Below are 21,669 nucleotides of genomic sequence, written 5' to 3'. Positions count from 1 at the left end.
CTGTTTGTGTGCAGCTTACATGACACAGTTAACAGTAATGAAATATTCGAGAGGTTCAGTAGAGTGTTAACAGCATCATACTCTGGTGGGAATAATCTTTAACATCCATGGAATAAATGACAAGAATTCCTAATATCATGGCAGGAACGCTTGGCCAGGAGGTTAGTTTATACCTCGTGTGAGAATGGGTCCCTAAGGCGTGACTCTCCGGCCGTAAGGAACAATTTAGACACAGTACAATGGACAGTAAGTCTTCGATAGGCAAGACACTGTACTCGATCGCCCTTACTTCCCCAACTGAACATGATTGTAACTTAGAGAATGAGGATAAGAAAGCGAATCTTCATATGAGACGAACAGTACAATGTAGGCAACGTTAATTATTTAGTTTGATAAGATAAAGAGAAAGTTAATACGAGAAGGTTAATGATATAAACATAATTATATAAAAATAACATGTTACACTAGCTGACAAATTCTCTCGACACTTGACACTACCTGACATTACCTTTGGGTCGAGTAAGTAAGAGAGGATTAACGTTATATTCACTGAACTTCCATTCTCCAGAAATAAACTGAACACACATATATGAACCACAAGTTGATGCCAGATGTTAGTAAAAGTTTCGAGGGAATTTTGTCTGAAACTGCACTAATATATTATGTACATTGTCGGTATGTAGTGTCACACAGCCCAGACCGTGAACACAGACACACGTGATTATAACAACATCTCAACTGAACACGTTAAGTCAACAGCCCAGGACTCAGTGCGGGGACCCTCAGCTAATCACATTACCTGCCACTCTCTCTCTACTAATTCCCTAAGAAATACATCAAATTACGAGCTGATTCAGAGTGACTCAAGATGATTACTTTTACTCTTCTTATCTTAGAGGTGTCTCACGGTCTGTCTGTGTGTGAGAGACTGAGTGAGGGGGGTACTGTGTGAGTGTGTGGACGAAGGGTGTGTGGGTGTGGGGACACAGGGTGTGTGGGTGTGGGGACACAGGGTGTGTGAGTGTAGGGACACAGGGTGTGTGGGTGTGGGGACACAGGGTGTGTGAGTGTGTGGACGAAGGGTGTGTGGGTGTGGGGACACAGGGTGTGTGGGTGTGGGGACACAGGGTGTGTGAGTGTAGGGACACAGGGTGTGTGGGTGTGGGGACACAGGGTGTGTGGGTGTAGGGACACAGGTGTTTGGGTGTGGGGACACAGGGTGTGTGGGTGTGGGGACACGGGTGTGTGGGTGTGGGGACACAGGGTGTGTGGGTGTGGGGACACAGGGTGTGTGGGTGTGGGGACACAGGGGTGTGTGGGTGTGGGGACACAGGGGTGTGTGGGTGTGGGGAGGCACAGGGGTGTGTGTGGGTGTGGGGACACAGGTGTGTGGGTGTGGGGACACAGGGGTGTGTGGGTGTGGGGACTGGGGGTGGGTGTGGGGACACAGGGGTGTGTGGGTGTGGGGACACAGAGTTGTGTGGGTGTGGGACACAGGGGTGTGTGTGTGGGGACACAGGGTGTGTGGGTGTGGGGACACAGGGGTGTGTGGGTGTGGGGACACAGGGGTGTGGGTGTGGGGACACAGGTGTGTGGGTGTGGGGACACAGGTTGTGTGGGTGTAGGGTTGGGTGTGGGTGTGGGGACACAGGGGTGTGTGGGTGTGGGGACACAGGGTGTGTGGGTGTGGGGACACAGGGGTGTGTGGGTGTGGGGACACAGGGGTGTGTGGGTGTGGGGACACAGGGTGTGTGTGGGGACACAGGGGTGTGGGTGTGGGGACACAGGGTGTGTGGGTGTGGGGACACAGGGGTGTGTGGGTGTGGGGACACAGGGGTGTGTGGGTGTGGGGACACAGGGGTGTGTGGGTGTGGGGACACAGGGTGTGTGGGTTGTGGGGACACAGGGTGTGTGTGGGTGTGAGGGACACAGGGTGTGTGGGTGTGGGGACACAGGGTTGGTATGGGTGTTGGGGACACAGGGTGTGTGGGTGTGGGGACACAGGGGTGTGTGGGTGTAGGGACACAGGGGTGTGTGGGTGTGGGGACACAGGGGTGTGTGGGTGTGGGACACAGGGGGTGTGGGTGTGGGGACACAGGGTGTGTGTGGGTGTAGGGACACAGGGTGTGGGTGTAGGGACACAGGGTGTGTGGGTGTGGGGACACAGGGTGTGTGGGTGTGGGACACAGGGGTGTGTGGGTGTGGGGACACAGGGTGTGTGGGTGTAGGGACACAGGGTGTGTGGGTGTGGGGACACAGGGGTGTGTGGGTGTGGGGACAGGGTGTGTGGGTGTGGGGACACAGGGGTGTGGGTGTTTGGGGACACAGGTTGTGTGGGTGTGGGGACACAGGTGTGTGTGGTGTGGGGACACAGGGTGTGTGGGTGTGGGGACACAGGGTGTGTGGGTGTGGGGACACAGGGTGTGTGGGTGTGGGGACACAGGGGTGTGTGGGTGTAGGGGACACAGAGGGTGTGTGGGTGTAGGGACACAGGGGTGTGTGGGTGTAGGGACACAGGGTGTGTGGGTGTGGGGACACAGGGTGTGTGTGGGTGTAGGGACACAGGGGTGTGTGTGGGTGTGAGGACACAGGGGTGTGTGGGTGTGGGGACACAGGGGTGTGTGGGTGTGGTTTGGTGTGTGGTTTGTTTTTGTTGTTGGGTGTGGGGACACAGGTTGTTTTGGGTGTGGGGACACAGGGTGTGTGGTGTGGGACACAGGGTGTGTGTGGGTGTGGGGCACAGGGTGTGTGGGTGGGGGACACAGGTGTGTGGGTGTGGGGACACAGTTGTGTGGGTGTGGGGACACAGGGGTGTGTGGGTGTGGAGGCTGGGGTGTGTGGGTGTGGGGACACAGGGGTGTGTGGTGTGGGGACACAGGGGTGTGTGGGTGTGGGGACACAGGGGTGTGGGTGTGGGGATGGGGGGGTGTGTGGGTGTGGGGACACAGGGTGTGTGGGTGTGGGGACACAGGGGTGTGGGGTGTGGAGGGACAGGGGTGTGTGGGTGTGGGGACACAGGGTTGGTGATGGGTGTTTGGGGACACAGGGTTGTGTGGTTGTGGGGACACAGGGTGTGGAGGACACAGTGTAGGGACACAGGGTGTGGGTGTACAGAGGGAGGATGTATAGTAGGTTTTGTTTTATTTTATTCCACATGTAATTTACATTAGGCTTGTTGGAATTTTTCAGGATAAAAAGTATTGTGATTCATGGTCAGGGGCGGCAGACGCTGTTTAACAGGGAGTCAATCACTGCTCTATTTTTGGATAACAAGGAGAGCCATCCTCCTGCTGCAAATGTTGTGGTCAGCTCACTTAACCTGACCTACTACTGTGTTGTGTTTCACTCTCACTTCAACAACTGTGTCCAGAGGTGACGTTTATTTACCTCGCTTGAGTTTGTTCTCTCTCCTGTGCAATGACTCATCACAATTAATAACATTAGGATATCATTCTTGCTTTTTTGGCTTTTAAGACTGCAGACAGGAGCCAGTTGTACCTGGATGTTTCCCCAGACCCCAGACCCCTACCCAAGGAGCAAGAGGTTCTTAAAAATTTCACGATTACCATTTTAGTGTGTTTGGTTACGACTCTGCAGTGTTAAGCAGAAGCGTTATGTTGTGTTGTGGCCGGTCAGAGAATATTCTACTATGACACACCCTGAGGTTGCAACATAGAATAAACTTGTTACCTGTACACATGGCAAGGATTTTGATTGGACAGATGAGGTCCTCCGTGTGGAGTATTTAGATAAATTCATTCTGGAATATTTCTTGTCATGTTTTAAGATGACTGAAGAGGTGTATAATATATATGTAGTTATTTAAGTCATATGTAAACTATCACCAACGTTTAACATATAAAAATAAATGCCTCTTTTAGAAAACTTTACGGCAAAAGGTGACAACTTGAAGAAGTGTACAGTGTGGGCTTTCAACAGTCACACCACCTGCCGCCCGCCACACGCCTCGCCACTCGCTGCTGGGCAACACCAACACTCTGTGAACTCAGGAGGAAGACGATCCTCAGAGTGGCCTGGTGATACGCCCCTCTGCTAACATATTTTCAGATAATCTATTACAATTTTTTATTGGTTGTGCCGGAGACAAGGATGTGACACTGGTGATTAATAACCCAGGTAGTTGAAGCAGCTCACACCACAACAACAACGTGTGGTGCTCCTCCTCCAGGCCTCTACCACACCCTTAACTAAAAACCTATTTCTTGTGTTAATTTATTTGAGGGCAGAAGATGTAGCCCAAGTGGGTGTAGGTGCTTAGTGAGATTAGGTCAGGTTGGGACCTATTAGGACGGGGCTCATTAGGACTGGACCTCAATCCTTGCAAGTTGAGTGAAGCTTGGCAAGGGCCCATGAACACTGGTTACTTAATATGATGAAGAGGTTAGGTTATATTAAATTAGGTTAAGGTACCTTCGGTTAGGTTAGCTAAAGATAAATTATCTTTGGTTATTTTCAATTAGTTTAGGTTAGGTGAGGACTGGGATAAGTTAAGTAAGGTTAAATTATTTATACTTAGTTGATTATGGTTTATGTTAAATCTGGATAAGTTAGGTCAGCTGAGGGTATTTAAAAGACAAACATGTTGAGGTAGATTAAGTTAGCTTGACAAGATTACATTAGGTTAGGTTAGGTGAGGTTGGCTTTTGACAGGTTAGGTTAGGTTGGGGCTAATTAGAACTGTGGTCCTATTGACCTGCAGGCAGGAGACAGATGTCCTGCAGGAGAGTAGCGCCAAACACAATTAATTTTAAAGAAACGACCCACCCTATAGACACACTCGTATGTTACCTTGTCTGGCTCAACCAATACAGTAAAACATTGGGTAGAAAGAGAGAGAGAAAGAGTGAAGAGAGAGTCGGCCTGGGTGCCACGGGACGGCTTCTGGGCCAATCTTGCGGAATGTTCTTACCAACGACCCGCACCAGCTGCCGCCAGCGCCACCTTCACGGCTGCACCCTCACCCACCAACTCCTGCACCCGTGACGCAGATCAGCTGGTAACACAGATGGCTACCTGGCAGCTGGAACAGATGAAATTCGGAGGCGGAATTTACGTGGGAAAGATGCAAGCGATGGGGCGAAGTTTTGCATTTGTCTCAGGTTGTCAGACTAAAGCTTATCAAGTGGCGTCGGAGTCGTGTTGTATCCTTATCTTCCACAGCTAAACTATGCCCCACCTTCGCTATCTATTGCCAAGCTATGCCTCACCGGTATCAACAGCCTGACTATGCCTCACCACCACCGACCACAGTTGTACTATGCACAAAACGATGCCTTTGATTTTCTCTGTACAGGAAACAGACGCCCTGAGGGGTTGACTCTGATCTGACTCACCAAAGACTATGCTCACACGCCTCCAGCTTGAGTACCTATGTTGATAGATGACTCGGTGTGTGGAAGTGGTGCTCTCACAAGTATAAGTGTGTCGACAGTTTAGAGGACATCACTACAGATTACAAGAGATATTATATTAAGCTCACAAAGTTTACGTCAGGCTGAGGTTAGTGGAGGCGTGTGGGGACGACCTGGTTGAGAGAGTGATTAAGTCAACACGTCACAATACACATGAGTGAGGACCAAATTTTATAATGCTCGTCCATTGAAAGTTGATTTTACTGCTGATTGTTTGATCATAAAACTGATCACTTCAACACACACAAGACAGAAGCAACGAGTAACTATGGAGGTCATCTCTGCCCCTTGACCAACGACCCGCCCACAGCATCACTCTCAACCAAACAGTGCAAATTGATCTCTCCGTCTTATAGCGCCTCTAAACTACCTATACACTCACTCCTACACATGCTCCCTCATTCCTATACACATATGCTCCCTCACCCTCCTACACATGCTCCCTTATTCCTATACACATATGCTCCCTTACCCTCCTACACTTGCTCCCTCACTCCTACACACGCTCCCACCCTCCTACACATGCTTCCTCACCCTCCTAAGCATGCTCCCTCACCCTCCTAAACATGCTCCCTAACGCCTAAACATGCTCCCTCACCCTCCTACACATGCTCCCTCACCCTCCTAAGCATGCTCCCTCACTCTCCTACACATGCTCCCTCACCCTCCTACACATGCTCCCTCACGACCCACCTTAGCTGTGTGAACAAGAGTAATAAACACGATCATTGAGGTGGGACATAGCGGCCAGAGTCAGCGTATGTTACTGAACCAACCTGTAAAATTTGGTTGGTTACGGGCAGACGTGTACAGATTACAGGTGTGTGTCTACTTGGGCAGGAGCGTGTAGCTGTGAATTATCCAGTTTTTGTGGCTCTCACGGTGTGTGTGTGTGTGTGTGTAGGAGTACTGTGTGTGTGTGTGTGTGTGTGTGTATGTGTGTGTGTGTGTGTGTGTGTGTGCGTGTGTGTGTGTGCGTCAGAGAAGTTCAGGCAATATTGTGTTGTGTGTGTGTGTGTGTGCGTGTGTGTGTGTGCGTCAGAGAAGTTCAGGCAATATTGTGTTAAGTTTCCTCTGTTAGTGTTTCAGTCTATCTTAATATTTACTTCTGTTTTTCTATCTTTCCTTTTATCATCTTTGAGTATATGTGTGTAGAAGATAAAGAAGAACACAAAGAAGAAGAACAATAACAATAACAAAAAGAACAAGAACAAGATCCATCCAAAATGAAAAAAAATGAAAGAAGACAAGAGAACAGAAGAACAAAATCAGAACAAAATCAGAACAAGAGGAAGTAGTTAAGTAGTTACCCTCATAGAACACTGTAACACCCCCCCTCACTCCCCTCTCACTCCCCTCCCCCCCTCCCCTTGGCTGGCGACGCGAGAGTTAAAGTGAGAGAGAGAGAGAGAGAGAGAGAGAGAGAGAGAGTAATGGTCGCTGCTTCAGGCCACAAATGCAAAGTGAAATAATCGTCAAAAAATCTCCCATTTGCTTTATGGAAAAACTCTGAATCAAATTTGTTGGTCGGTAACACAGTAAAAGCCTTTACCTGGTTCTTAACGTGCTGGCAGAAACCTGGGGACAGTAACGTTAAAGAGAGAGAGAGAGAGAGAGAGAGAGAGAGAGAGAGAGAGAGAGAGAGAGAGATAAGCTTCCTCTACCTATTCAGTTCTCATTATCAGCTTAAAAAAACATGTTGAGGGATGTCGGGTCTTGCCGCTTTTAAACACCAGACACCAGATGCCAAAACGAAGCTGGCAGATTTAACTGTCTTGCAAGATTAAGTACTCTGAATTATGTAGCAATATTGCAGAACCTTGCAAGAAAACACAGAGACGTGGATTAAACTCGGCAATTACCTCATGTGGACGATGGTCATCAATTTAGCTCTTATATTCCTTCCCTTTACCCCATTCCACTCCCCTTCCTGCATACCTCATCCCATTCCTTCCCTTTACCCCATTCCACTCCCCTTCCTGCATACCTCATCCCATTTCCTCCCGCCTACCCCATTCCACCCCCTTCCATCACTCCTCCTCCTCCACCTTTCCCACCACTTATCCACTACTCCACCTCTTCCACCGTCTACTCACCCCACCTTCTATTCCTGTCTCCTGTCTTTATCACCATCTCCTCCGTCCACCCTCCTTCATCACAGTTTTTGTTTAATTAAATTGCACCTATTCCCTCTCCGTTAAACGTTCCACCTCATGCCCTCTCCCTATCTTTTCTCCTCCCCTACACTCTTTTGATTTTCTCTCTATCCCTCTTCATTCTCCCCTCTCCCTATCATTCTCTTTTCACCCTATACTCTTTTGATTTTCTCTCTCTTCTACCTCTTTATTATCCTCTCTTCCCACTCCCCTACCATCCTCTTCTCCCCCTCCCCGTCATCTCCCGAGGCCGTTCTTTACACTGTATCGATTTCTGTCACTTGATGGTTACGGTAATATTTTCGGGGTTTTCAGTACAAGCCACATGTCTGTCCTCCTCAAAGCTAAGCCATAAGACCCGTCCTCGAAGCTAAGCCATAAGACCCGTCCTCGAAGCTAAGCCATAAGACCCGTCCTCGAAGCTAAGCCACATGTCTGTCCTCCTTGAAGTTACAGTTCGAGGACTGATAACAGCGAGAGACGTTCATTTTGTATCACGGTTTGAAAAGGTTAGTTACAGTATATTAGTTACGTTACATACACATCACATGAGTTACCGTTAGTGACACTAGTTGAGAATTTGTAACGTTTCGATGATGATCACTTTTAAATGCCACAGGTGTTAAGAGTTATTACTGGAATTATTATATTGACATTTAAAAGTTGGTGTGGCATTAGTTTGATATTATATATTAAAATGTTTGTGCTGTTACGAGTGTATTGTGTCGGCCTGTTGAGAGATGAAGAAATTTTAGCTGTGTTAAACTGACTGATGCTTTACTTTACCTAATGGCTGGATGGATGTCCGTATGTATGTATGTATGTATGTATGTATGTATGTCCGTATGTATGTATGTATAACACACTAGGTACACACGGAGACAGCCCTGCCACCAATGCACTCCACCTCCATAACTTCCCCGACTTACAAAGTTAGACACCCATTTGCGACAGGATGGACTAAGGTGTCCCCAAAATCGAACCAGGACAGTAAACAGTGCTCTATTCTCTCGGCTACTACACCTTTACATCCTGTTAGATGACTTATTAAAGTTTGATATAATAAATATGTAAAAAATACGAAATATCTGCACAAAGTTATTAAGTAAATGTTTTTGATTGATGGATTTTGTCTAATAGTGTTGATGAATATACCAAACAGTTCCTTACTAGTTGATCAAATTTTAAATACACATACATACATACATACATACATACATACATACATACATACATACATACAACTCTGACGTAAGTAAAGTGAGAGACACAGCAGGACGATAGCCTGCCACCATCTCCTCCTCACCCAAGCCAAGTTGTTTACTACAGGGAGCACAACGATAAGACAGTTATAAAGTTACAATTTTCGTCTCCGCTACAATATACTGCCTCGGCAACCTCACATAACTTGCTTCTCTCTTAATTACTGTCTCTTTATTAGGCAGTTTTATGACCACCAACCTACTATACCAATTTATATTACGGACAAATTTTTAAAGGGTGACGCTAAGCTGTTTACTGATAGGACTGTAGATGTGTAAAAATTCTTGTTAGATTTTGTTTTTCATTTAACTTTGGAGACGAAAATTTGACTCGAGACAATTTAAATTTTAGTTTTTATTGTCATGTTTTTACTGTATATAAGTTTTCACCTTATCTATAACGTGAGCATTGATGGAACCTTTGTTGATTCGCCTTTGTGACTTACGAGTTGTTTTGAGAATGTATCGTAGTTTAAGTGAGTGAGTTAGGTACAATCTTTACGTCTATTAACAGGAAAATATTTCACAACGAGCCATTTAGGTTTTATCCCAAGACTGATGATGAGATGGGTTGAATTTACTTGACAATGGCTCGATGGACTTATAAAAAAATATGCAATAGAGAAGAAAATATCGTAAATAAATATAGAGAGATAGGGAGACAGATATTTCCCTGGGAGATTAAGAGGGGGAGATAATGAAGCGTATAGGGAGAAGTGTGGGGAGATTAGACTACAAGAGAATTACTGTACACCTATTGTAGTAAATTACTTAATGTTTTTGAGAGGGATCAAGTACAGTTAGTCGACAGCTTACCCGAGGTTAGTGTGAGAGAGAGAGAGAGAGAGAGAGAGAGAGAGAGAGAGAGAGAACTTGATATACCAGTAATTATGTATACTATATAATAAACATGTGAGAAACAAGAGCAGTGGAGAGTTGTTTGTGATACAGAGAACCACTATTCACAAACTCCTAGTTTATACAATACACAACTTATAAAGCCCAGCGTTCAATAGCCCCGAATATTCCCTCGTAATAGTGACTTAACGTGTGTTAGTATGTGGCCGAGTGTCAAGAGCGTTAAGTGGTTTGGTCGGGTTCAGTAGTGGGTGGCTGGGTGGGTGGAGGGGGTGGCTGGGTGGGTGGAGGGGGTGGCTGGGTGGGTGGAGGGGGTGGCGTGTGTGTGTATGTAAAGATGTACAACTTATATACACACAATGAACGTTTAGTGAATATCTTACATATAACAATGAAAACAAACAGACATGACATATTGCACCGCTAACTGTGGGTAAGCAAACAGGTGTGTAAAGTTAATTATCTTCGTTGATATACAGTCAGTCAGGGGGTAATTTTTAAGTACAGTTAGTCAACCTAATAATCGCCTATCCTAACTGACTGTACATATTTTTTTTTTTCACGTGAGGGATTTTTTCAGTTGTGTTATTTTACTTCATGCTACAGGAAGTACGGCCAACCCGGCACTAACGCAGCTTGTGGAGAAATCTTGGCTACCCTAATAATAGAAAGGGTTAATTCTATCCAAACTTACTACAACATTAAAATGAATTATCCAAACATGGTTGTATATATGACTGAAAACAAGCGTTAATTTTTAAGGTTGTTCGTGTTATTACCAAGTAAATTACTCTCGCTAATTGCTGTACATGAGTTAATTTATTCCTGCAAATAACCTATGTTTTGTGGAGGAACAACCCGTCACGTTGGATCACTTACAAGTTTATAGTTCTCCTCCCTGGCTCAACCCTCTTGACCACGATGACTTAATCCCCTGAGCACAATGCCATCTTACTCAGGGGAGGTCATGGTATGTTAAGAGGTATTATTATTATTTTTTATCTCAGGGGATTAAGTCACTTTACTCAGAGGGTTAAGTCAATGTGTTTAATGGGTGGAGGTATAATGCTCAGTGGGTGGAGGTATAATGCTCAGTGGGTGGAGGTATGATGCTCAGTGGGTGGAGGTATGATGCTCAGTGGGTGGAGGTATAATGTTCAGTGGGTGGAGGTATAATGCTCAGTGGGTGGAGGTATGATGCTCAGTGGGTGGAGGTATAATGCTCAGTGGGTGGAGGTATAATGCTCAGTGGGTGGAGGTATAATGCTCAGTGGGTGGAGGTATGACGCTCAGTGGGTAGAGGTATAATGCTCAGTGGGTGGAGGTATAATGCTCAGTGGGTGGAGGTATAATGCTCAGTGGGTGGAGGTATAATGCTCAGTGGGTGGAGGTATAATGCTCAGTGGGTGGAGGTATAATGCTCAGTGGCTTGATCTATTGTGATGGTAGCGTGTGGTCAGGTCCTGAAGGCGAGTATTATCATCATGTGTGTGAGCCATGACCTCCAGGACACACACACACACGCACATACATACATACACACAGTTTTTAATTGATTTATAGTTTAATAATGAATGATTTAAATTTTTTTTATACATACTTATCATATAGTATTCATTCATTCATTCATTCATTCGTTCATTCATTCATTTTTTCATTCATTCATTCATTCATTCATTCATTTATTTATTTATTCATTCATTCATTCATTCATTCATTTATTTATTCATTCATTCATTCATTCATTCATTCATTCGTTCATTCATTCATTCATTCATTCGTTCATTCATTCATTCATTCATTCATATCATTTCAACTTATGTGATCAACTAATACATCATATTTTAACATCATTCATCAAGTAAGACTAAGAACATTTGTACAGTCCAATTTCCCTCGACACCTGACACCTGACACCAGACACCTGACACCAGACACCTGACGCCTGACACCTGACGCCTGACGCCTGACACCTGACACCAGACACCTGACACCAGACACCAGACACCAGACACCAGACACCTGACACCTGACACCAGACACCAGACACCAGACACACCTGACACCAGACCCAGACACCAGACACCTGACACCTGACGCCTGACACCAGACACCTGACACCAGACACCAGACACCTGACACCAGACACCTGACACCTGACACCAGACACCTGACACCTGACGCCTGACACCTGACACCAGACACCTGACACCAGACACCTGACACCAGACACCTGACACATAAGAACATAAGAACATAAGAATGGAGGAAACTGCAGCGGGCCTATTGGCCCATACTGGGCAGTCCCGTTTACACCCAACCCCTATTGCTCATATAAGCATCCAACCTATGTTTGAAGCAGTTCAGCGTATTCGAGTTAATGATGATATTTGGTAACTTGTTCCATTCATCCACTACTCTGTTTCCAAACCAGTGTTTACCTATTTCACGCCTAAATCTAAATTTGTCTAATTTAAAACCATTGTTACGAGTTCGCTCCTGGTTGGATAGTTTGAGTACCTTAGTAATGTCCCCTTTGCTTAGCCCTGCCTTCCACTTATACACCTCTATCAGGTCGCCCCTCGCTCTACGTCTCTCAAGGGAGTGCAAATTAAGATGCTTTAACCTGTCTCTATACTCAAGGTTCCTAATGCCCGGGATTAGTCTTGTCATTCTCCTCTGAATTCTTTCCAAGGATTCTATATCCATTCTGTAATACGGTGACCAGAACTGAACTGCGTAATCCAGGTGTGGTCTCACAAGAGCAAGATACAGTTTTAGGATGACCTCGCTAGTCTTGTAACTGACACTCCTTTGTATGAACCCAAGTACTTTATTAGCCTTGTTACGAGCAAAAACACACCAGACACCTGACACCTGACACCAGCAGAACATTATTGTTAACAAAAATTTTGATTCTGTTCACTTTGTTCAGTGGTTAAAAAGTTAGAAATTTATTAACACTCAACCAGTTGTTATTGTTATTCACGGCACCAATATACATGTTGACGTTTATATATATTTGTGGTGAATTGGCTGCACCAGATTGGGTTTGTCTCTTCAAACTTCAATTGTGTTCCGCTTGACAAACAGCCCTGCTTCCCCCATCATAAATGACCCGGAAAATGGACTGGAATACAATTTATGTTCTCCTGACTTTTGTTGAATCCATATATATATATATATATACATATATATATATATATATATATATATATATATATATACATATATATATATAAGCCGTACCGTCGCACTAGTAGTGTACCCACCACGTCTGGCTAATGTTTAAGCTCCGCCATATTGGAACCAGGCATAATTTTCCCCAAATTCAGTTGCCAAACCATTTCTCACTCAGAAAGACGCTCCCGGCTGCAGTTATTGTGTTTTGGAAACTAAGAGTTACGATGTAATGTTATTGTTACACATCTGTAGCTGCTGTATTTATTTACCTTGATGTAATGGTGGTTTATATGTTGATAATGGTGTAGTGTAGCTCTTGGCGCACCTTGGTGTTACTGGAGCTGTCTAACTCCGGGATATACCATAAAGGTGGGCTCAGTGAGGGAGCTTCTCTTGGTAGATATCAGGTGACGTCTGGCGAGAGCGGACAGCATAGCGTTTGCTGTAAGGGAATCTTACATTTTAGGTCGTAGGGTAATTCTTCAAAGGACTCTCGTCAACCAGCTTCAAGGGCTTTAGACCGATCAATGAGAGTAATTAAGGTCGGCATACAACCCGGGTCTTGTTCCATGAAACTCTCACCAGAGCAGCGGCGGTGAGGGAACACGAGACCGCTGCACCCCGGGGTAGGGAACACAGGACCGCTGCACCCCGGGGTAGGGAACACGAGACCGCTGCACCCCGGGGTAGGGAACACGAGACCGCTGCACCCCGGGGGAGGGAACACGGGACCGCTGCACCCCAGGGGACATGAACTGTGTGGTGGATCACTCTTATAAAGATGTGTTTGTTTTTCTCACTGACAGTATATCAGTAAATATTTGTTTGGCGGCGATAATGAAACATCACACCACGCGGAGTTGAGTTAATTCCTATTGTCATGTGCTGGGGTTGGGACCCGAGGTGTAATTAATATATCAGAGGGAGAAGAGCGCTAAACCTTGTGTAGCTGAGGCTCCTGATGCCCCACTCATACTGAAGGTGATCACAAACATTGTCTTATATATGCATAACTTGCTGGTGTTTAATCCCGAGGACTGGAAGACTGCTGATGGTATTTTCTTGGTGTAAGCTGTTCCTGATCCCTTGCTTAAGCAGGTGATTCGTCTGGTTTTCTGAGGCTATAGGGGAGCAGATCCTCTTTAATGGCTGGTAGGTGATGACTCTGGCCCGTGTAGAGGGTGAGAGTTTCCCCGGTGGTGCTTGAAGGATGAAGGACTCGACCCATATTGTTGTTGTTGTGGTCTCAGGAGGGGGAGGGGGTGGGGTGGACACTGTTCTACATGATGTGAGGCGTCTGACTGAAGGCTCGGATATACAACAGAATTTATAAGATCAATCCTCCGTTGGTGATCATAGGGTTGGTCCGGGTCCACCACTGCCGCCTCCCTCACAGTAAACCTCCTCGTAATAATGTAACACAACCTTAGTACTTGAGCTGGATCATCACCTTACGCCCTCTGTTTTATTAAATTTTTTCTATAAATGTAATTGCAATTTTAAGATTATTATATATTATACGAGACTATTAATTTTTTCTGGTTAATACTGTAATATTTTTGGCTCATTAGTGTTGTAGCTATAGAGTTGTTCTCTGACATGAATACTGTAATTACCTTTAATAATTACCCTTAATAATTACCTTTAATAATTACAGGTGATTATTTATAAATATACAAATATTTAACTTTTATTTGGGTTCCACAATAGCAATTAATTAATTTCTTTTCAAACATATTCTAAATCATTTTTGTCAAACATCAAATAACTTTAGTCCATAACTTGACTCATATATTTAGAGGAGTGTTAAGGTAGACTTTAGCCGTCAGTCACAGGGTGTTGATCCTCCTGGTGTGGACTAAACCCTCTACCTGTGTGTTGGGGATAGTGTTTTTATTTTAGTGGGATTAGATCATTTAGGATTGACATCGTTTTGTATTGTATAAAGGATTAATGGATTTAAGGGATTCTATGTATTGTAATTTTATTTATACTTTACGTCTATTTTAATATTAGGTGAATTGTAGACTAAATTTAGACTCCATATATTACGTTTGTATGAGTGTTTCTTTGTCTTCATTATACCTGCAGGGACACAAGTCAATTCCCTGTCATAACAACACCTGATGTAACTACACTACTGAACCTCACGCATAAGAGGGGAATTAACCTGAAATTACATAAGTAAACTCTAAGTGAACTACAGACTTCACCCACCTCAACAACAGACAAGAATATAATAATATATTCAGAAAGTATTCCGTTTTTTTTTAATTATTTATCACTGCCTTAAAAATATAGAACTTAGTTTGGACGAACAAAACAAATTTAAAGTTTGAGGTAATAAAGTTGTTGAAGTCTCCTCAAAAACGATCACGGGAAAAATTTTGTACAGCTTGTTTGGTTTATGGCGTTGTCTGGCACCTCCTCTTGTTTTATTTATTTAGTTTTTTGTGGTGTTGTTGAAGCCTCCGTGTGGAGCCGTGCCTAGTGCTGTCACCTGACTATGAGGTTTGGTCTCGCACCTGCCAGTGTTTCCTTCCCACAGTCTCGTTCTTTTTCTCTGGGGTCAACGGTCGTCTGGTGGATCTTTACGTAACGGGTGAACTAACTTGGGTGTTTTAAGACGAGAAGGCTCTGGTGTAAAGTTTACACTCTAAACGTTTTCCACAAGGGAACAGCATGCGTTTTAACTAAGAGGTAGTTTACTCTCCAAAACGTTCTCGACAAAGAAGCACTAAACATTTTAGCAAATAAGGCATTTTACCATCTTCAGAGTGTTAGCTATGAGGTAGTCAACCACCATGCACGTCTTAGCCAACAAGGTAGTGTACCACCATGAAGGTTGAGGCTGTAGTAACGTATCAGTCAAGTTTAGTATCAGAGACAAAATATTAATACCTAAAGCACTTGTTAGTTTTGACCTCGTCGACAAGACCATCTTCTTAACTTCACTCTAACACAATCTGACCTGTTAAAACGTCTTGGCCTCATCCACCCTCTCACGGGATAAAGGATCAACTCATTCAAGATTCAGAGCAGCATTAGGCTGATGTGAGGGCCTAGAGGGGGCTGATTCCTCGCCCCTCAGGAGTCCTTTCTGTGTGTGTTGTGGTGTAATTCCTCCTCCAGTAACCATCCAGGTACTGTAGGTGGTCGAGTGAAGTGGTTCTCTAACGTGCATCTTCAGACACACACACACCTCCACGCAACTCTTCGTGTACACATATGTGTGTTCCGGGCATGTGTGTGCGTGTGTGCGTGTCTGTTTGATATTGCATCTTTTTGTTTGTTCGCATTTGCAACTATTTGTGTTAGTGTGTGTCCAGGGCCGTGTGTATTTTTTATTAACGAACAGTTGAAAGCTGAAACTGGACTGTTGTTTACAGTTCCATGAAATAAATATGAAATTTGGACATGGCTCTGGCACCAAGCCAGCTTTGGAAGCTAATTGGTCGACAGCGGAGGAATATGGACGCTCATTGGACGATACAACACACATATCTAAGCTCATTGGATGACTGGGTTATTCGGTGGCTAATAAATCATTAATTTTATGGTGTCGTAGGTCGTGTTATTTAATTATTAATCTAAGCCAAGCTAACTAAACAGAGCTTCACAAATGTAAAGGTGAGATCAGGTTTGTTTTCATCAATCTGTTCTCTTATCATCGTCTTTATCGGCTGATGTTTGCTCTTATCTCTTCTCTCTTTCACGTCTTCTTCCGCTCTGTTTCTTTTGTTGTTCTTTCTCTTAGTCTTTTTCTTTTTTTCTGGTTCTTTTCCTTATGCTTCTTCTTCTTCTTCTTCTTACAGCTGTCCCCTACGTCTATGTTTTCTAATCCTCCGTTATCTTTTCTTTCTTCTAAATATTCTTCTTTTCCTCTGTCTAGGCCATAATCATCCTCTCATTTACCAATTCCTCTTCTTCTTTGTCCTTAATATATATCGAGTATTATTAATTTTCTACCAAGTACCAGTAAACAGCGTTGGTTACCTCAATATTAGCTAATAACTACATAACTCTCTACTCTTTCTAATGTATAATCTACATGTAACCATTTTGTATATACCCTCGGGAATATTTTCAAGGAATAAATATTAAATCATCGTAAGGCTTTCATGTTATACCCAAATTAAATTTTTTTTTTTTTTGGGAAATCCTGAATTTGTCTTGAACATTTTTCTTGGTAATTTTTCTAGTTACGTAGCTTAGACGAGAGAGAGAGAGAGAGAGAGAGAGAGAGAGAGAGAGAGAGAGAGAGAGAGTAGGTGTGTGTGTGTGTGTGTGTGTGTGTGTGTGTGTCTGTTTGGTGAACAAGATAATACCATTGTGAGTGAGTGCGCTAGACATGTTCGCTGATTCAATTTTCGTCGCTGGGAGTTGTGCCAGAATTCAATAAAAGTTGAATTCTTGAGAGTAACTTGGGAGCGTCGGTCAATAGTACGGATGTCGTTAACTCCACCACTTCCCACTATCCCCACCACTACCACCCCCACCACCCACACCACCCCCACCAGTGCTTGTGGTCGGATTTCACGAACACGTCGGTAATGTGTAGTAACTTTTGAAGAAGTCCAAACACGAAGGTCCAAACACGAAGTTCCAAACACGAATGGCCAAACACAAAGGTACAAACACGAAGGTCCAAACACGAAGGTCCAAACACTAAAGTCCAAACACGAAGGTCCAAACACGAAGGTCCAACACTAAAGTCCAAACACGAAGGTCCAAACACTAAAGTCCAAACACGAAGGTCCAAACACGAAGGTCCAAACACTAAAGTCCAAACACGAAGGTCCAAACACGAAGGTCCAAACACGAAGGTCCAAACACAAAGGTACAAACACGAAGGTCCAAACACGAAGGTACAAACACTAAAGTCCAAACACGAAGGTCCAAACACGAAGGTCCAAACACTTTCCTGGTAACATACATCTTCAGGGACAATATAGTATTAATAAAAACAACACGCCATGCTTTTTTTTTACCTTGATGTACTGTATGAGTGTGTGATGAGATTAACCTGTGTATTACGTGATTTTTCTGAGTTGGTATTATAGAAGAAATGCAAAACAGACGATATATGTAGTGACTGCAGTTCTCTCACGCTCGATGTTATTGTTTATAACTGATGTAAGTAACAGGTGAATAATGTTGATGATTAAATAATTATATAAAAATACCTGTATATGACACCACAAAAACCTGGAAAAATTATCAACAAATTTGCACTGTTTTAAAGGATTGTATGGTATAATGTATCCACTACATGGTATAATGCTCCTATCCACTATATGGTATAATGCTCCTATCCACTATATGGTATAATGTTCCTATCCACTTTATCAGCAGAAGGTACACTGGTTAGACATACTCGTAGACTCTTGAAGTGTACATCTTTATAACCAGCGTCAGGTTGAGTGAGTGTCAGTCAGGGGTGTTTGATATATTTCTTGTTCTTTACATCATTATTTGTGATTATCTCTCTCTCTCTCTCTCTCTCTCTCTCTCTCTCTCTCTCTCTCTCTCTCTCTCTCTCTCTCTCTTTCTTCTTTACACTCTATCTCTCTCGTTCCTACCTTTCTCTCTCCCTCTCAAGTCCCTCCCTCCCTCTCTATTCCTTCTCCCTCCCTCCCTCTCTCGTCCTTCTCCCTCCCTCCCTTCCTCCTCCATTCTCTTCATACCACAAACATTTTCTTCACACCACAGCCCAGGGAGTACACCTTCTCTCCACACCACCACCACTACACAGCTCTGTCTCTAATAACACTCACCCGTGCAGCTTAAACTGGGCTGTCAGACTTAATAGTGTCCACCTTTCATCTCTGGTTGCTAAGGTTGACGCACCTCACCTTGGCTAGCGTGGTGCAGTCATGGTTAAAGCTTAATCAATTTCATCCAGGTAGTGTAGTGTAGTGTAGGGGGTCTGGTGTGCAGTGTAGTGTGGTGTAGTGTAGTGTGGGGGGTCTGGTATGTAGTGTGGTGTAGTGTAGTGTAGGGGGTCTGGTGTGCAGTGTGGTGTATGTGTGTGTGTGTGTGTGTGTGTGTGTGTGTGTGTGTGTAAACTTATACTTACATTTAACCAATTAGTGTTCGAACTTTCTTGGTGATGAGATACAAGCGTTAACACTGTACCTACAGGCAGCCAAGCATGTCTGTTCATACATACATACATACATACATACATACATACATACATACATACTTACATACATACATCCTTGTTCACCGGAGGGTCAAGACCTACCAGGCGCTGCGGCCCCCCTCGGCCATGTTCGGCCCCATATCCCCAAGTCCCTCTCCCCGACCCATCCTCACCACCGGGATATCAACATAATCAAAAGTGACAATTTCGTTTCGCAAAGAAGTGGGATCAGTGTTGAACATTGATGAACAGTGTTTAAGCCAGTGAATTGAGCACTAGACAGTAACAGTGAGAACAGTGACCCGCCAGTGAGATAAGCACCCCTGAGAACCATCCACTATCTTCTAACCAGACGGTATTCATCAGTCCTCTCTGGGAACAACAATGGGCTGGATGTACACCTGACTACGAGATAACACAACACCACCCAGCAGAGAGTGGGGTACTGTGACACTACCCCACACCACCCAGCGTTTCTATGACCACGTGAGGTCCTTCATATCAACACCCGAGGACGAGTTACTGCATCACGTGAACACCACACCACCCGGTGTCTCCATGACCACGGAGGTCCTTCACATCAACACCTACGGACGAGTCACTACACCACGTGGCCTACGTGACCTCACACAGTATGGCAAGAGACCAGCCCGGGCCATCAGCTGTAAACTATAATAATTTGTATTTTCAATTCATGTTCCTTCTCCTTTTAGTAATGAAAGCTTTTGTTAAACGACCCACCAACCCCATGGCTTTGTATGTAATATGTCATTTTTGTCTAACGTATATTTTCAGCCTTCTGGCTGCAGAACTTTCTCAATAAACTGTTAATTATTAGTATTATTATTTACATTAACTACGTTTTATGAGTTACACCAGACATTCATCTATTTCTCGGTCACCCGCTAAGGTACTTGTATCGACAACAGCACAGTACAGCACAGCAAAGTACAGTACGGTACAGCACAGTACAGCACAGCACAGTACTAACTCCTGTATTTCGTTCATGCAGACTACAAAAAAATTCTCTGGGCATTTACATTGCGAAGGAGGAAATATTGCTCCTGGTTACTTGATCAGGATGTAGTGTGTAGACTCTCGTCTTGCATGGGTGGGAGGGAGGGGGGGGGGCCTTAGCGAGGTCAGAGGTCATCACCGGCGAATGTGAGGTGAAAATCTGCGGTGAAAATGAAGGATAATTTCCTGTTTCCCTCAGAATGAAAATTTTAATTTTCACCCATCTGGCGTTATGGAAAGGTGTGTGACGTGGGATTATTTGGCGTCTGAAAGACGAAATGAATGATTAATCTATTATTCCCTTAATTAGAACACTGTAATTTTCGTCCATCAGCCTTGAGAGAGTTTTCTTTGTTTTGCAGGATGCCTTGAGGAGGGGTGATGACTTAAGACAGTTTCCTTGGTGTTGCAGGATGCCTGGAGGAGGGGTGATGACCTAACACAGTTTCCTTGGTGTTGCAGGATGCCTGGAGGAGGGGTGATGACCTAACACAGTTTCCTTGGTGTTGCAGGATGCCTGGAGGAGGGGTGATGACTTAAGACAGTTTCCTTGGTGTTGCAGGATGCCTGGAGGAGGGGTGATGACCTAACACAGTTTCCTTGGTGTTGCAGGATGCCTGGAGGAGGGTGATGACTTAAGACAGTTTCCTTGGTGTTGCAGGATGCAGGAGGAGGATGCCTGGAGGAGGGGTGATGACTAACAGTTTTTTTGGTGTTGCAGGATGCCTGGAGGAGGGGTGATGACTTAAGACAGTTTCCTTGGTGTTGCAGGATGCCTGGAGGAGGGGTGATGACTTAAGACGTTTCCTTGGTGTTGCAGGATGCCTGGAGGAGGGGTGATGACTTAAGACGTTTCCTTGGTGTTGCAGGATGCCTGGAGGAAGGGTGGTGACTTAAGACAGTTTCCTTGGTGTTGCAGGATGCCTGGAGGAGGGGTGATGACTTAAGACAGTTTCCTTGGTGTTGCAGGATGCCTGGAGGAGGGGTGATGACTTAAGACAGTTTCCTTGGTGTTGCAGGATGCCTGGAGGAGGTGATGACTTAAGACGTTTCCTTGGTGTTGCAGGATGCCTGGAGGAGGGGTGGTGACTTAAGACGTTTCCTTGGTGTTGCAGGATGCCTGGAGGAGGGGTGATGACTTAAGACGTTTCCTTGGTGTTGCAGGATGCCTGGAGGAGGGGTGATGACTTAAGACAGTTTCCTTGGTGTTGCAGGATGCCTGGAGGAGGGGTGATGACTTAAGACAGTTTCCTTGGTGTTGCAGGATGCCTGGAGGAGGGAGTGGTGGCCGACGCCGCCGTCGGAAGAGAGCCACAGGAACAGCCTCACTTCCTACATGATCGCCTCACCCTTAACGTGTCCGTCCAGCTCGCCTCCACCGCCTACCTCCACTGTCAAGTGACCGGCCTCAAGGATCAGTCGGTAAGTGTCACATCACAGCCTCAGGGATCAGGAGGTAAGTGTCACATCACAGCCTCAGGGATCAGGAAGTAAGTGTCACATCACAGCCTCAGGGATCAGTAGGTAAGTGTCACATCACAGCCTCAGGGATCAGTAGGTAAGTGTCACATCACAGCCTCAGGGATCAGGAGGTAAGTGTCACATCACAGCCT

At 44.8% G+C, this 21,669-nt stretch overlaps 1 protein-coding gene across 1 annotated transcript in view; it reads left to right on the top strand.

Annotated features, from left to right (window-relative positions):
• The window catches only part of LOC121864463, a gene marked incomplete at its 5' end in the record, with an annotated part of 87,907 nt that overhangs the window by 5,185 nt on the left and 61,053 nt on the right, over window positions 1–21,669 (top strand). Inside the window, 1 exon segment of the mRNA XM_042363484.1 lies at window positions 21,321–21,478. Coding sequence (XP_042219418.1) covers window positions 21,321–21,478 — 158 coding nt within the window.

The sequence above is a fragment of the Homarus americanus genome, unplaced genomic scaffold (assembly GCF_018991925.1).
Source record: "Homarus americanus isolate GMGI-L3 unplaced genomic scaffold, GMGI_Hamer_2.0 scaffold5201, whole genome shotgun sequence".
Classification (NCBI taxonomy): domain Eukaryota; kingdom Metazoa; phylum Arthropoda; class Malacostraca; order Decapoda; family Nephropidae; genus Homarus; species Homarus americanus.
The sequence above is the reverse complement of the archived record's forward strand: the minus strand, read 5'-3'. Positions and strand labels throughout refer to the sequence as shown.